Source organism: Triticum aestivum, chromosome 1A (genome assembly GCF_018294505.1).
Source record: "Triticum aestivum cultivar Chinese Spring chromosome 1A, IWGSC CS RefSeq v2.1, whole genome shotgun sequence".
In the NCBI taxonomy this organism is placed as follows: Eukaryota; Viridiplantae; Streptophyta; class Magnoliopsida; order Poales; family Poaceae; genus Triticum; species Triticum aestivum.
Genome location: NC_057794.1, coordinates 310,469,049 through 310,482,950, shown reverse-complemented (window position 1 = coordinate 310,482,950; position 13,902 = coordinate 310,469,049). Strand labels below are relative to the sequence as shown.

Sequence of the window (13,902 nt, the reverse complement as noted above, 5' to 3'; positions counted from 1 at the left end):
TCCGTCTTGATAATCCTAACTTCGGTTCTCTTGCATTCTCTCTAAAACAAATCAGTTCTCTTACATGAGCTGCGACAAACTAAGTAAGACGCTCCGGAAACAGATTCAACCTCTAGATCAAAAGGACTGCCTTTTGACCTGAATGCACTATTAAGAACTGTTTTTTTTACATGACATGACAACTACAATTTTCGCAAGAAAGGGCAAGTAAAATAGAATTGGAGGATACTTCAGTAACAGTAAATCTCTTCATTGAAACAAATTCACAGTATCATTGTATACGTTTCTTTGAAACAAACGGAAGGCCTCTTCTCATTCTGTAATCAAAATACTATTCAGGTCCGGAAATCACCGAGTAGATGAAGCGAAATTAGAAAGAAGAAAAGAACGGACATCCAAGGCATATGGCCTAATTCGACCACAGCACATAGCACGCAGTAGCTAGTTACATTCATTTTTTTCTCCACAGATCTTCCTTCCCAATCAAAGTTAGTCGTCAATCGTCAAAATTCGATGACCGTGCCTTCTGCTTAACCGAGCACCTCACTCGCCACCTGCCATAATATGCTCTCAATCATCACAACTTCTCCTGTGCTAGTGCCATCATGTTCTGCATAATGCAACACAACTCAAAATCCCATTGCAAACATAAAAATCACGCTCCGAACTAATTTGATAATTTGAAACAAGTTGCACGGTTGTCCAACAACCGATTTTGAATATTTCACAAGATTTAGCAAGCCGAATAAACTACTTACCAAATGATGAAAATCAAAAGGTGCTGCACAAAACCTATAGTTGCAACGGTTTACAGACGCTATATATAGTTGCAAATTTACCAAATGTAAGGTTGAAAAAAGAAGTAGACAATTGCAGCCTTGCAGATTGGGGAATAAAGGGAATAAACTTGAGATACGGAAACAACTACCAGGGCCAATTTTCTCTCCAAACATCTGAAACGAATTATTCGTGCAGAAACATAATCTGAAACTAATAAGATTCGGGCTCCAGCTAAGTGTTAGAACTATCAGAAACATGGTGCTGCATGTCCAAATTACATGTGCATTAGCTCCACTCCTTTGGAAAAAGAATGCCAGAAATATGTAAAACAGGATTAATATGACCGTCTTGGAATCAAATTAATAGAAGATTCGTGAATAGATGGTACAAAATTGAAAGATTAATCGGCCGTTCGAATCACACATGAAGAATGCAGGGCTATATTTCTTGAACACCTCACACGACGACACAATCAGATCATGGCGCGGCTGAATGAATCACAAAACAACACACACAAAAATTCTAATCAATAAACAGGTCAAAGAAATAGCAATATGATCCCAATACGGGCCAGGACCTGTTCACATCTTGGCGAAGGAGGCGGAGGACCCGGATCGGTCGTAGTAGTACTCGGGGAGGGCCTGGGGGCGGGAGAGCATGAGGGGGCGATCCTTGGCCTCCTCAGGGTCGTAGTCATCCTCGTCGTCCATGGTGTGGATGTGAATGCAGGAGAACCGTTCCATGGAGATGAAGAATGCCACGACCACGCTCGCGCCCATCCAGATCCTGTACCCCTCCAGGATCCCGCCGCCGCCGTTGTCGTTGCCGTCGTTGCCGCTGTCCATGGTTGCCGTCCGACGAAGACCCGAAGGAAAGAGGGGAATGGGGTGGAATCAGCGGCTAGTTCTTGCGTTGTCTTTGAATTTTTCTGGGATTGTTTTGGCTGTGTGCCAAAATTGGGAGGGGCGGGATGGAGGGAGTCTAGGAGAAGACGAACCGTCCTGATCAAACGTTCTTATAGCAACAGATTGCCATGTCACCGCATGCATGCATGTAGAAATCCTTTTAGGTTTCCAGTTTTTAAAATGTTTTATCTCTTAAATAAAAATTTTGTTTGAAAATTCGTTTTCACCATTAAATCCGTCACGACAAGATCTTCGAAACTAGATCTCATATCGATATGTTTTGACGACTTTTTTTTGTAAAAGTTGCCATGTGCATTGCACATAAATTGCCATGGTGTTTACACTGAACTTGCCATGATATGTTTCAATTACCTTTTCTACTACGTTTAAATTAAATTTTGACATTATAAAAAAGGGAATTAATAAACTAAACTTGCCATGGTGAATTACTAAAATTTGCCATGATCCATGAAATAATTTTGACATGGTTCATAATTAAAAATAAATCCGTCGTCAATTACTTCAAAAATGCATGATCAATGACTCAAATTTGCCATGAACCATAAAATGAAATGGCCATGGTGAAGTACTTAAATTTGACGTGATACATGCACTAAAATTTGCCATGGTCCATACAAAAAATAATTTTCATGGTCAAAATACTAAAATTGACATGATGTATAAACTAAATTTGCCATGATGAATTACCAAAATTTGCTATGATCCATGAATTAAATTTGCCGTGGTTATGGCAACTTAAGTGTAAACATCATGACAACTTTTTGCCCTCCCCCCCAAAAAAAGTCGTCGAAACATATCAATATGGGATCTAGTTTCGAAGATCCCACTGAGAAGGATTTAATGATGAAAATGGATTTTTAATTCAAAAAACCAAAACGATTCTGCTGATGTCATCTGTTTGATGTGGCAAGATGGATGGTTATGGAGGCGTTTGGACCATGTTGATTCGTGCCACACGTGTGGCACTTATCATTTGGGTAGTTTTTGGACGCCGATATTCACCACATGTGTGGCAGGAGGACCACCCTACCGAACGATTCGTTCGGTGGAACCATCGATCCACCGAACGATTCTGTTCGGTAGGTTAGGTCGACAGCCTGCACACTCACCACGTCAGCCAGGCCCTTCCTAGGCCAGGAGGCTTGACACAATTTCCTTTTGCACAGAGTTTTTTAGAAAAATAAAAAACTGTCTAAAACTACTATATGTACAAAAACAAAACATTAACAAAATGACATAGAAAAAGCATAGTATAGGTAGACATCACAAATTGACAATTAACATGGCATGATGTTCCCCCATGGCTATGAAATAGGAATTTGCCATGGGAAAAACATTTGCGCGAAATTGCCATGGGGGGACTTTCCTTGTGCTAACTAAATAAATTACAGATTTGCCATGGCATACATTTTGAACAATTTTCCATGGGAAAAAAAGTTTGCCAAGGATGAAAACTTTTCCTGCTAAAAAGTTAATTTTCCATTAGCTAACTTGCCGTCATGAGCTAACTTTAGTATGTTGCCATGAGTCTTGATTCATTTTTCACATGGCAAAAACATTTGAGCAAATTGCCATGTGGAAAATTTTCTTATACTACCTTGAGCTAGAGCGTTTGCCATGAGAAAAAAAAGTTACACATTTGCCATGGCAAAAAAAATTAACGTATTTGCCATGAGTTAACTTGAGTGTTGGTCATGGATGAAAATAACACATTTTTAAGACATAATTTTGAACAATTTACCATGGGTGAATTTTGAAAATTTTGTCATGGGAAAATGTTGAACAAATTTTCCATGGACAAAAAATAGCACAAAGAAAATATGGAAAATATTGCCATGGCAATGCACATTCGAATTTGCCATGTTACTTTTATAAAAATGCCAAACTTTCTCTGTAGTTAAATTACTAGGGATGTCAAACAACACAAAAAAAAACTAAAATTGCCATGGCAAATGCATATGCAAAATTGCGGTGGAAACTGTACAGAAGGGCATTTGTATAAGCACACCTAACGGACGAGGGGAAAATTTGAGCACATGATTTTTTAGGGGTAGATCTGAGTTGGGTTCGAGTTAGGGGCTGAAATGCAAATGCCCCTATAAAAATGATCAGAAATTACATGGCAACACAAGCCTTTTTTAGTTCCCTGGCAACACATCATGGCAAATCTAAAAATTTGAGTTTCCATGGCAACTAAATCTAAATTTTGAGTTTCAACATCTGTTGGATGCCATGATAAATCAGTCCATATTCCTATGGCAATTCTAGGAATCTATAGTGTTTTAGGGAAAGAGATCGAACACGCCGATTCCATTCATCTGAGGGGTTACATATACAGAGGAGCAGCGGGCACTTCACGATGGAGATTGTGGAGTGGCCATGCTCGAGAGGTGGAGGGACGTGTGTGCGTAAGGGAAAACTGCACACACGTACGCTATACTAGCCTGATGTAGAGACTACATACAATACTCACACACCACATATACATGTAGCTTAACACCCCCCCCCCCCCCCCGCAGTCGTGACGGCGCGAGGAGCGACGCAGAGACTGGAACGGAAGTCGTGGAAGACGTCAACGGGCAATCCTTTGGTCATCACATCGGCGAGTTGCTGGCGCGTGGGAATGTGAAGGACGCGAAACTCGCCCAGGGCCACGCGCTCGCAGACGAAGTGAATGTTGAGTTCGACATGCTTGGTGCGCCGGTGATGGACTGGATTGATGGACAGGTACACCGAAGAGATGTTGTCGCAGTACACGAGCGTCACCGTCTTGACAGAGCAGCGGAGTTCGCCCAGAAGTTGTCGGAGCCAGACGCACTCAGCCACCGCATTGGCAACACTGCGATACTCAGCTTCAGCACTCGATCTGGAGACGGTCGGCTGGCGTTTGGACGACCAGGAGACAAGAGTGTCGCCAAGATAGACGCAGTACCCCGAGGTGGAGCGCCGCGTATCCGGGCAGCCAGCCCAGTCGGCGTCGGTGTAGGCGCGGAGATCAAGTGTCGAGGACGCGCGCAGATGTAATCCGAGGGATGCAGTGCCGCGGATGTACCGGAGAGCGCGCTTGATCAGCGCACGATGGCACTCGCGCGGATCATGCATGTGCAAACATATTTGCTGGACGGCGTAGGCGAGCTCCGGGCGTGTGACGGTGAGGTACTGCAGGGCACCGGCGAGGCTGCGGTACTCAGTGGAGTCAGCCACTCGGGGGCCTGTCGCCGCGGGCAGCTTGGCCTTGGTGTCCACCGGTGTAGGCGCGGGCTTGCAGTTGTCCATGGCGGCACGCTCCAGCACGTCCTCGGCGTACTGCTCTTGCGAGAGGAAGAAGCCAGCATTGGAGCGCGTGACGCGGATGCCCAAGAAGTAGTGCAGGGCGCCAAGATCTTTCATGGCGAACTCGGCGGTGAGCGCGGCGATGATGCGACGAAGAAAGGCATCGGAGGAGGCCATGAGGACGATATCGTCCACGTAGAGCAGCAGGTACGCGGCGTCAGCTCCGCGCGCGAGCGTGAACAGCGAACTGTTGGAGCGGGTCGCCGTGAACCCAAGGGTGGTGATGAAGCCGGTGAAGCGAAGAAACCACGCGCGCGGCGCCTGCTTCAAGCCACACAGAGGCTTGGAAAGACGGCACACGTGATCTGGCTTGTCAGTGTCGATGAAGCCCGCAGGTTGAAGACAGTAAACCTCTTCCTGGAGTGTGCCATGCAAGAAAGCATTCTTCACATCGAGTTGATGGACTGGCCACCGACGCGACGCGGCGAGAGTGAGGACGGTGCGGATGGTCGCTGGTTTAACTACAGGAGAGAACGTCTCCCCGTAGTCGCCACCAGCGCGTTGGTTGAAGCCACGCACAACCCACCTCGCTTTGTATCGTTCAAGAGTGCCGTCCGCGCGCAGTTTGTGACGGAAAACCCATTTTCCCGTGATGATATTAGCGCGGGAAGGTTTAGGCACAAGCTCCCAGGTACGGTTTTCAGTGAGAGCGGCAAACTCCTCTCGCATGGCGGCGACCCAGTTGGGATCACGAAGAGCAACGCGCACAGAGCGCGGGAGTGGAGAGATCGTCGGGGAAGCGGCGACAGAGGCAATGCAAACGTAGTCCGTGGCGTACTTCTGGTTTGGCCGGAACACGCCGGCGCGTGCACGAGTGACGACCCCTGGCGCGGGAGGAGGTGGAGCAACGGAGCGGCCTGAGCCATCGGATGAAGATCCGACGGATGTATAGGAGCCGGACGTGCATGGGCTGGAGGAGGGAGTGGACGACGCGGGGGAAGTGGGTGAGGGAGGGTTTGAATGTGGGCCGCAGGATGGGGATCCGACGACACTGTTCAAATTAGGTGTGTGCGCGCGTTCGGGAGAGCGGCAAGGCGTGGGCTGACTGAGGTGCGTGGTCAGGGAAGGACGGGTGGGCACTGGCACGAGGCGTGGGTGAGAGATCGTGGGAGCGGGTGGTAGCTGCGGCGTGGCAAAGGGAAAGGTGAGTTCGTCAAAACGAACATGGCGAGAAGTGAGCACGCGACGAGTGGTTGGGTCGTAGCAGCGATAACCGCGATGATCTGGGGGATAGCCCAAGAAAACACATGCCACAGAGTGAGCATCAAGCTTGTGACGCGCGGTCGAGGTGGTGTTGGGATAACATAGGCAGCTGAAAACGCGCAAAGCGGAGTAGTCGGGAGCTACGCCAAGGAGTTCATGCGGGGTACGCGGCGAAGTAGACGCGCAGGGCTTGTAATTGTGAAGGAGCGTGGCGGTGGCGAGCGCTTCAGCCCAGAAGCGAGGCGGGAGTGAGGCATGGAAGAGAAGCGCGCGCACGCCCTCGTTCAGAGTGCGGAGAGCACGCTCGACAACCCCGTTTTGTTGGCTCGTGTAGGGGCATGACAAGCGAAGGACTGTGCCGTGTCGAGAGAGAAGGGAGCAGACGGCGAGGTTGTCAAACTCGCGGCCATTATCGGTTTGCAAAGTCAGGATAGGACGCTCAAATTGAGCGTGAACATAGGCATAAAAAGCAGTGAGCACACAAATCACATCAGACTTGTTTCAAAGAGGAAATGTCCATACATAGTGCGTACAGCTATCAATGATAACTAGGTAGTATTCGAAACCAGAAATGCTAACGACTGAACGGAGCACCTCCTTGCAGGGATGTCCAAGACGGCTATGCCACAACTCAGTAGACGCGATACCGGCGAAGTAGCTAGCGTGCGGGACAGCAGGGTTGCAGCACACCGGGTACAGGTCGCCGATTGAGTCACACCGAAGGATCACCAGGCGGGTGCGGATATCCTTGACAGAAAACCCAAAGGTGTCAAATTCCATGGACACAGGATTATCGCGAGTAAGACGACGTACAGAAAGAAGATTGGTGGTGATGGAGGGAGAGAGGAGCACATTGTGGAGCTCGAGAGAGGAGTTGTTAGCGATGAGCGAGCCGCGGCCAGTGTGTGTAATGGGCATGCGGCCGCCATTGCCAACAATAATATCACGAGGAAAAGAAGGACGAAGGGAGTGGAGAGTACCAGGGTTGGAGGTCATGTGCGATGAGGTGCCCGAATCCATGTACCAGTCCGAGGTGCTGGTCGGCGGCGGCGGCGAGGACGAGTGCGCGGCCTGAAGCGCAGTCTGAAGGCCACCCATGTCCCAGGGCTACTGCGGTGGTGGAGGCGCGCTGCTGGAGCTGGCCCCTGGCGACCCGTAGGTGAACCAGGGGAGGAGCGCAGGATACCCGCCATAGCCATACGAGAGTGGCGCGGCAGGCGCACCACCGGCGAAGAGAGCCTGCTGTGTCGGGACACCCGGGCGGGGCCCGAGAACGCCGGCCCCTGGCGCACGCCAGGGCATAGGCCACACCTGGACCATGCCTGTCCAGGAGGGGGCGCTCGGGGAGGAGCCTGGTAACGCAGCCGGGCGTGGAACGGGCGGAGTCGAGGTGGTGGAGCCGAAGACGAGCCCCCCCCCCCCCCCCGTTGCCCGACCGCGGCGGCGGTTGCGCCCACGCCCGCGACCAGCCCCGCCATCGAGGAAGGCGTCGGGGGCGCTGGGCTGACCGGCGGGCGCGTCGCGATGAGAGCATGGGCGGTTTGCTGGCGAGCCGCCTGCTCGGCGCGATGTTCTTCGAGGAGGAGGAAGGAGCGGGCCTCAAGAAACGTGGGCAGCGGGACACGCGAGGTGAGGTGGGGGATCGCGGTGTGGTACTGGCGCCCGAGCCCGCGCAACATGTTGAACAGTTGCTGCGGCTCGGAGACAGGCTGGCCGAGGTCGCGAAGGACTTGAGGCGAGTGCAGTACTGCATCACCGTGAGGTCGCCCTGCACCACAACGTGGTACTCGGCATCGAGATACACCGCCCGGGAGAGGTTGTTGTCGCGGAAGATGCCCTCGATCGCAGCCCAGAGCACGTTGGCAGTGTCGTCGGGCTGCATCACGGCGTCGAGCAGCTCAGGGGAGACGGTGGAGTAGAGCCAATGAACGACACAGTGGTCGACCATGACCCATTCGGGATCGCGACGGCGAGGGGCAGCAGGAGCGACAAGGTGGTCGCGCACGCCGAACATGTCGACAATGGTGAGGAAGAAGCGTCGCCACTGGGCGTAGTTGCCGGCATGGAGGTCGAGGGTGACCGGAACGTGATGCCAGATGTCAATGGTCTGCAGGACCGTGGACGGAAAAGCGCCGGGCGCGAGCAGCGGCGCCGGGGGCACGGTGGACAGAGGCGCGCTCGCGGGCGGGGCGTTCGCCAGAGCAAAGGGCGGAGGCGCGCTCGCGGCCGGAGCGGACGCATCGTTGTCAGAGGTGTCAGGGGTGGCTAGGGGATTGGTGTCCATGGCAGCGGAAGGAGAGGACAGATCGGGCGCAAACGGGTTGGTTGCGGCAGCGTCTGATACCATGTTTTAGGGAAAGAGATCGAACACGCCGATTCCATTCATCTGAGGGGTTACATATACAGGGGAGCAGCGGGCACTTGAGCCACGATAGAGATCGTGGAGTGGCCATGCTCGAGAGGTGGAGGGACGTGTGTGCGTAAGGGAAAACTGCACACACGTAAGCTATACTAGCCTGATGTAGAGACTACGTACAATACTCACACACACATATACATGTAGCTTAACATATAGTTCATGGACACCCCCAAAATGTATAGTCGAATGCCAATCAAAATGATCTTGCAAATTCGAACTGTTTCATTCTACACATGAATCATCGACACAGCTAGGGAATTCAGTGGAAACACTGCTGGGAATTCAGTACGTACCGGTGAGGAAACAAAACGAACTAAAAAGATACAGGGACGAACTCAGCTGTAACAGGGGGAGGAGGGTGCGGGCATGGGTTGGTGGAGGCCGTGGAGCAACTCGTCGACAGTGGCCACCACCGCTCCTGTCTCGGACGGCGCCCCTCTCCCTCAAGCCCGCCACGGCCCCGCGGAGGAGCTCCTATCCTGGACGGCGCCGGCGGCCAGATACCCGCACGAGGAGCCATGGCGGCGGCTGTTGTGATGAGGAGGTGCGGCCACCACCTCTCCACCTCGTGCGTCGCCGATGCCGTCGTTGAGATCGAGGAGGAGGCGCCATCGGGGTACCGCGCGCAGGGACATAGAGCTTGCGCGGCGGCGGGGTTGCACGACGTGGCTCCCTGGAGCTCCGCCGCAACAGGAAGGAAGGCGTGCCGCCTGGAGCTCCGCGGCAGCTCGGATCGAGCTCCCTGAGGCGCCGATGCCGCCGAGTTCCTCCTCTTCATGCCACGTCCCCGCCCAGCTCCACGCCACCTCTCGCGTCTCTCCGTCATGCCCCCAGACTCCTCCTTGCAAAACGCCATCACCTCGCCATGGAATCGCTGGGAGTCGTCGGATTTGAGAGAGGAGAAGATAGAAATGGGGAGGGAGGAAGACAAGAGAGGAAGCGCGGTGGATAAGGTTGGCGTTGCTCGGGTCGTGCGGTGTAATGCGATTTTGGAACGGACGACAACAACAAATGACGTGGAGCTGGTTTTGTTCCAGAATTCGTGCTAATTGATCCAATAGTGATTAGGGCGTTTGGACCAATTGTCTTGGTGCCACGTGTGTGACACTTAGGCCTTGTACAATGAAAGATGCTTAGAGAGGTGTTTAGAAAAATAAACTAGATTTTTTTTATGTACCGGTTCCTATTTCTATAGGAGAAACGCTTAGTTAAGCGTCTACCCTTTACAAATAAGCATCGGTGCTTAAAAAAATTTTGGTTTATTTCTCTAAGCACCTCCCATTGTACAAGGCCTTAGACTGCTTGTAATGGGTGATATCATAAGCTAGTATCATGCATATGATACTAGTGTGTGATACTATCTTTCTAATGCATAGTATCATAGATGATTTTATTTATTGACATGTATGAGACATAGTAGCATAGCATTTATTATGATACAGTATCATAGTATGATACTCAACTATTTTTTTTCATTTAATTTCATACCACGTCATCAAAATTGACTAGTTGATATGCGTGCTATTAATTATGATACTTCCATTACGACCAGTCTTATCTTTTGGGTAGTTTCCGAATCTGCAGCGGTTGCAATTTCGATCTTCAAAGTGCTTTTACCGTTTTGTTATTAAGTGGAACATCGAGTGCCGACTTTTGGATTCGTGACTATATGCTCAGCTAATAATTATAAATGCACGGGGTATTTACGGGCCTTTCACGGATTGTGCTTCTAACTAATCTTCTTCCCCTGATTTTCAGTGGGAGGTGGCCCCTCACCCTAATTTTTATCCAATCAAGAGATCCCAACTAAGTTATCCCGTGAATCTTGTAAAACTCTGCTCGTGTGTGTAGCATTGCTCGTGCTTAGCCAACGCCCAAACCTGCTATCTCTTCCTCCTCTGATGCCCCTCATCCTCCACCGCGGATGGGAGGTTGCCGTGGATGGTGTTGAAATATGTGATGGACTATAGGCCCATATAACAATTTCAGAAAAATCACTAAGGTCCCATGTGAATGTCATATGACTGTAGGATGTAAATGTTATGGATAATTTGTGTTTCAAATCCGCATCCGTTTTTAAGTATATGTATATGCACTTGCACGAATCCGTCCGATATGGATGTGGATATGTCGTTTGGTCAGGCGGACATCCGATGGATATGGTATCGGGAATATCCCGCGGATATGGATTATCCGGTATTTTTTGGTGGACTATCTGAGTTATCAAATAAGGCTTTTGATAAGCCAAAATACCAAATTAGCCCAATAATTAGAATCACCGCATATCTCTACTTCTAAAGGAGGAGTTGGTAGTCTCGCCTCACTTGGTTAATCTTTTCCCATCGTTTTTTGTCCCATCAGTATATTTAAACTGGAGTTTAGCCTATGATCTTTTAAAACCAATTTTATCTACACATCGATCTCTCTTATCCCGCGATAGAGCTCGCCCCTATCCTCGCCGACGCCATGACTGTCTTCCACATGGAGCCTACCTCTGCCGCTGATAACCCACAAGTATAGAGGATCACAATAGTTTTCGAGGGTAGAGTATTCAATCCAAATTTATTGATTCGACATAAGGAGAGCCAAAGAATATTTGTAAGTATTAGCAGTTGAGTTGTCAATTCAACCACACCTGAAGACTAAATATCTACAGCATAGTGATCAGTAGCACAATAGTATGATAGTTTGATAGTAGTAGCAGTGATAGCAACAGTAACGACAACAACAGTAGCAATAATTTTGTAGCAGTTGTAACAATAGTAACAATTATAGTAACTTTGCAAGATCAATATGTGAAAAGCTCGTAGGCATGGATCGGTGATAATGTTGGATAATATTTACCATATAACAGTCATAACCTAGGACGACACAGAACTAGCTCTAGTTCATCTATATAATGTAGGCACGTATTCCGTAAATAGTCATATGTGCTTATGGAAAAGAACTTGCATGACATCTTTTGTCCTACCCTCCCATGGCAGCGGGGTCCATAAGGAAACTAAGGGATATTAATTCCTCCTTTTAATAGAGAACCGGGATAAAGCATTAACACATAGTCAATACATGAACTCCTCAAACTACGGTCATCACCGGAATGAATCCCAATTGTTGTCACCTTGGGGTGTGCGGATCATAACACGTAATAGGTGCATATAACTTGCAAGATCTGATCAAGAACACAAATATATTGATGAAAACATAAAAGGTTCGGATATAAAATCATGGCACTCGGGCCTAGTGACAAGCATTAAGCATAGCAAAGTCATAGCAACATCAACCTCAGAACATAGTGGATACTAGGGATCAAGCCCTAACAAAACTAACTCGATTACATGATGAATCTCATCCAACCCCTCGCCGTCCAGCAAGCCTACAAAGAGATTACTCACTCCCGGCTGTGAGCATCATGAAATTGGTGATGGAGGATGGTTGATGACGACGATGGCGGTGAATCCCCCTCTCCGAAGCCACGAACGGACTCCAGATCTGGCCTCGTGACGAAGAAAAGGAGGTGGCGTCGGCTCGGTATCGTGAAACGCGATGAAACTTTATATCCTATTTTTCTCTAAAAATAGTAATTTATAGAGTTGGGATTAGGGTCAGCGGGGCCTCGTGGGCCGCACTACCCACCAGGGCACGCCAGAGGGGGGTGGCGCGCCCTGGTTCGTAGTCGGCAGCTGGGCCCCTCTAAAGTGGGTCTTGGTTCCAATATTTTTCTTTTATACCAAAATAATTCTCCAAAATGTTTCGTCCAATTCCGAGAAGTTTTATTTCTGCACAAAAACAACACCATGATAGTTCTACTAAAAGCAACATCATTCTGGGTTAGTTTCATTCAAATCATGCAAATTAGAGTCCAAAATAAGAGCAAAAACGTTAGGAAAAGTAGATATGAAGGAGACATATAAACTCCCCCAAGCTTAACCCATTGCTTGTCCTCAAGCAATTCAGTTGACAAGCTGAAAGTGACAAAGAAAAACTTTTACAAACTCTTTTGTTCTTGTGTCCGTATATATGCTTAAATAATACCCATGTTTTCAGCAAAGATCATGACTAACCATGCAAAGAATAACTCTTAGAAATGATATTCACTCATATCAATGGCATAATCAAGTAGCGTGCAATAATGAAATATCTCAAATGCCAACACATTGTCAAAACAATCATGATATAATATGACAATGATGGTATCTCGCTAGCCCTTTCTGAGACCGCAAAACATAAATGCAGAGCACCTCCAAAGTTAAAGCAGCGACTAAACATTGTAATTCATTATAGAAGAGATCCAGTCATGATGCACACAACATTAATTAGAAACAATACATGATAATGCCAATAGTGCTCTCAGGACTAGTGCTTATTTGAGAAGATGATGACTCAAAAAGTAAAATAACGTAAAAGTAAATAGATAGGCCCTTCAAAGAGGGAAGCAAGGATTTGTAGAGGAACGAGAGCTCGAAGGTTAAATCAGAGATAAATATAATTTTGGGAGGTATACCTTTCCTGTCAAAGTTACGGCCAAGAGTTATCAATATCTTCCATGCTAAACACATTAGCGGTGGTTCCCAAGCGATAAAAGTAAAGTTTACCCCCCTCCACTAACAAACACAAGCCATGGCTAGCTGAATGCTCTGGTGCCCTCCATAAAAACAACAGTCTGGGGAGTTTTTTATTTTTATTGTAATTTTAATTATGGGACGGGGCATCCCGATTACTAGCCCCTCTGGTGCAACTCATCATGAGAATAACCCACTTAGCATGGAAGATACTGACCACCCCATGTCGCTCCATGAGCGGTACGAGCACACAAAATAGATGTTCATCTGAATTTTTAGAGGTGGCACATGCAAATTTACTTGGAATGGCAGGGTAATACCGCATATAGATAGATATAGTGAACTCATCTGGAATAACTTTGGTTTAAGAATTTTGATGCACAAGTAGTATTCCCGCTTAGTACATGCAAAGGCTAGCAAATAGGTTGAGAAACGATTAGCTAAAGAGCGAAAATGGTCATAATCATGCATTATGAATAATTAACATTGGGTACTAGCATGAGTAGGATGTAAACACCATGGAAATAAATGTCGTGGAGGCTATGTTGGTTTTGAATCAACTACATGTGTGATCATGTGCCAAGTCAAGTCACTTGAAACATTCAGAGGAGGATACCATATCATCATACTACATCACAACCATTTTTAATGCATGTTGACACCTAAGATAAATCATTATCCA

General features: G+C 48.2%; 1 protein-coding gene across 2 annotated transcripts; it reads right to left on the bottom strand.

Annotated features, from left to right (window-relative positions):
- Window positions 1-229: 229 nt before the first annotated feature.
- On the bottom strand, window positions 230-9,658 carry LOC123047703 (uncharacterized). Of its 2 annotated transcripts, none has more exons than XM_044471241.1 (2): window positions 8,997-9,658; window positions 230-610 (listed from the first exon to the last, which is right to left on the bottom strand). In XM_044471241.1, exons 1-2 carry the CDS (start codon window positions 9,515-9,517, stop codon window positions 604-606), a joined length of 528 nt encoding a protein of 175 aa, XP_044327176.1. In that variant the 5' UTR covers window positions 9,518-9,658; the 3' UTR covers window positions 230-603. The 2 variants fall into 2 exon arrangements, with proteins under 2 accessions (XP_044327176.1, XP_044327175.1); XM_044471240.1 differs by having other exon boundaries at window positions 230-554.
- Window positions 9,659-13,902: the final 4,244 nt, after the last annotated feature.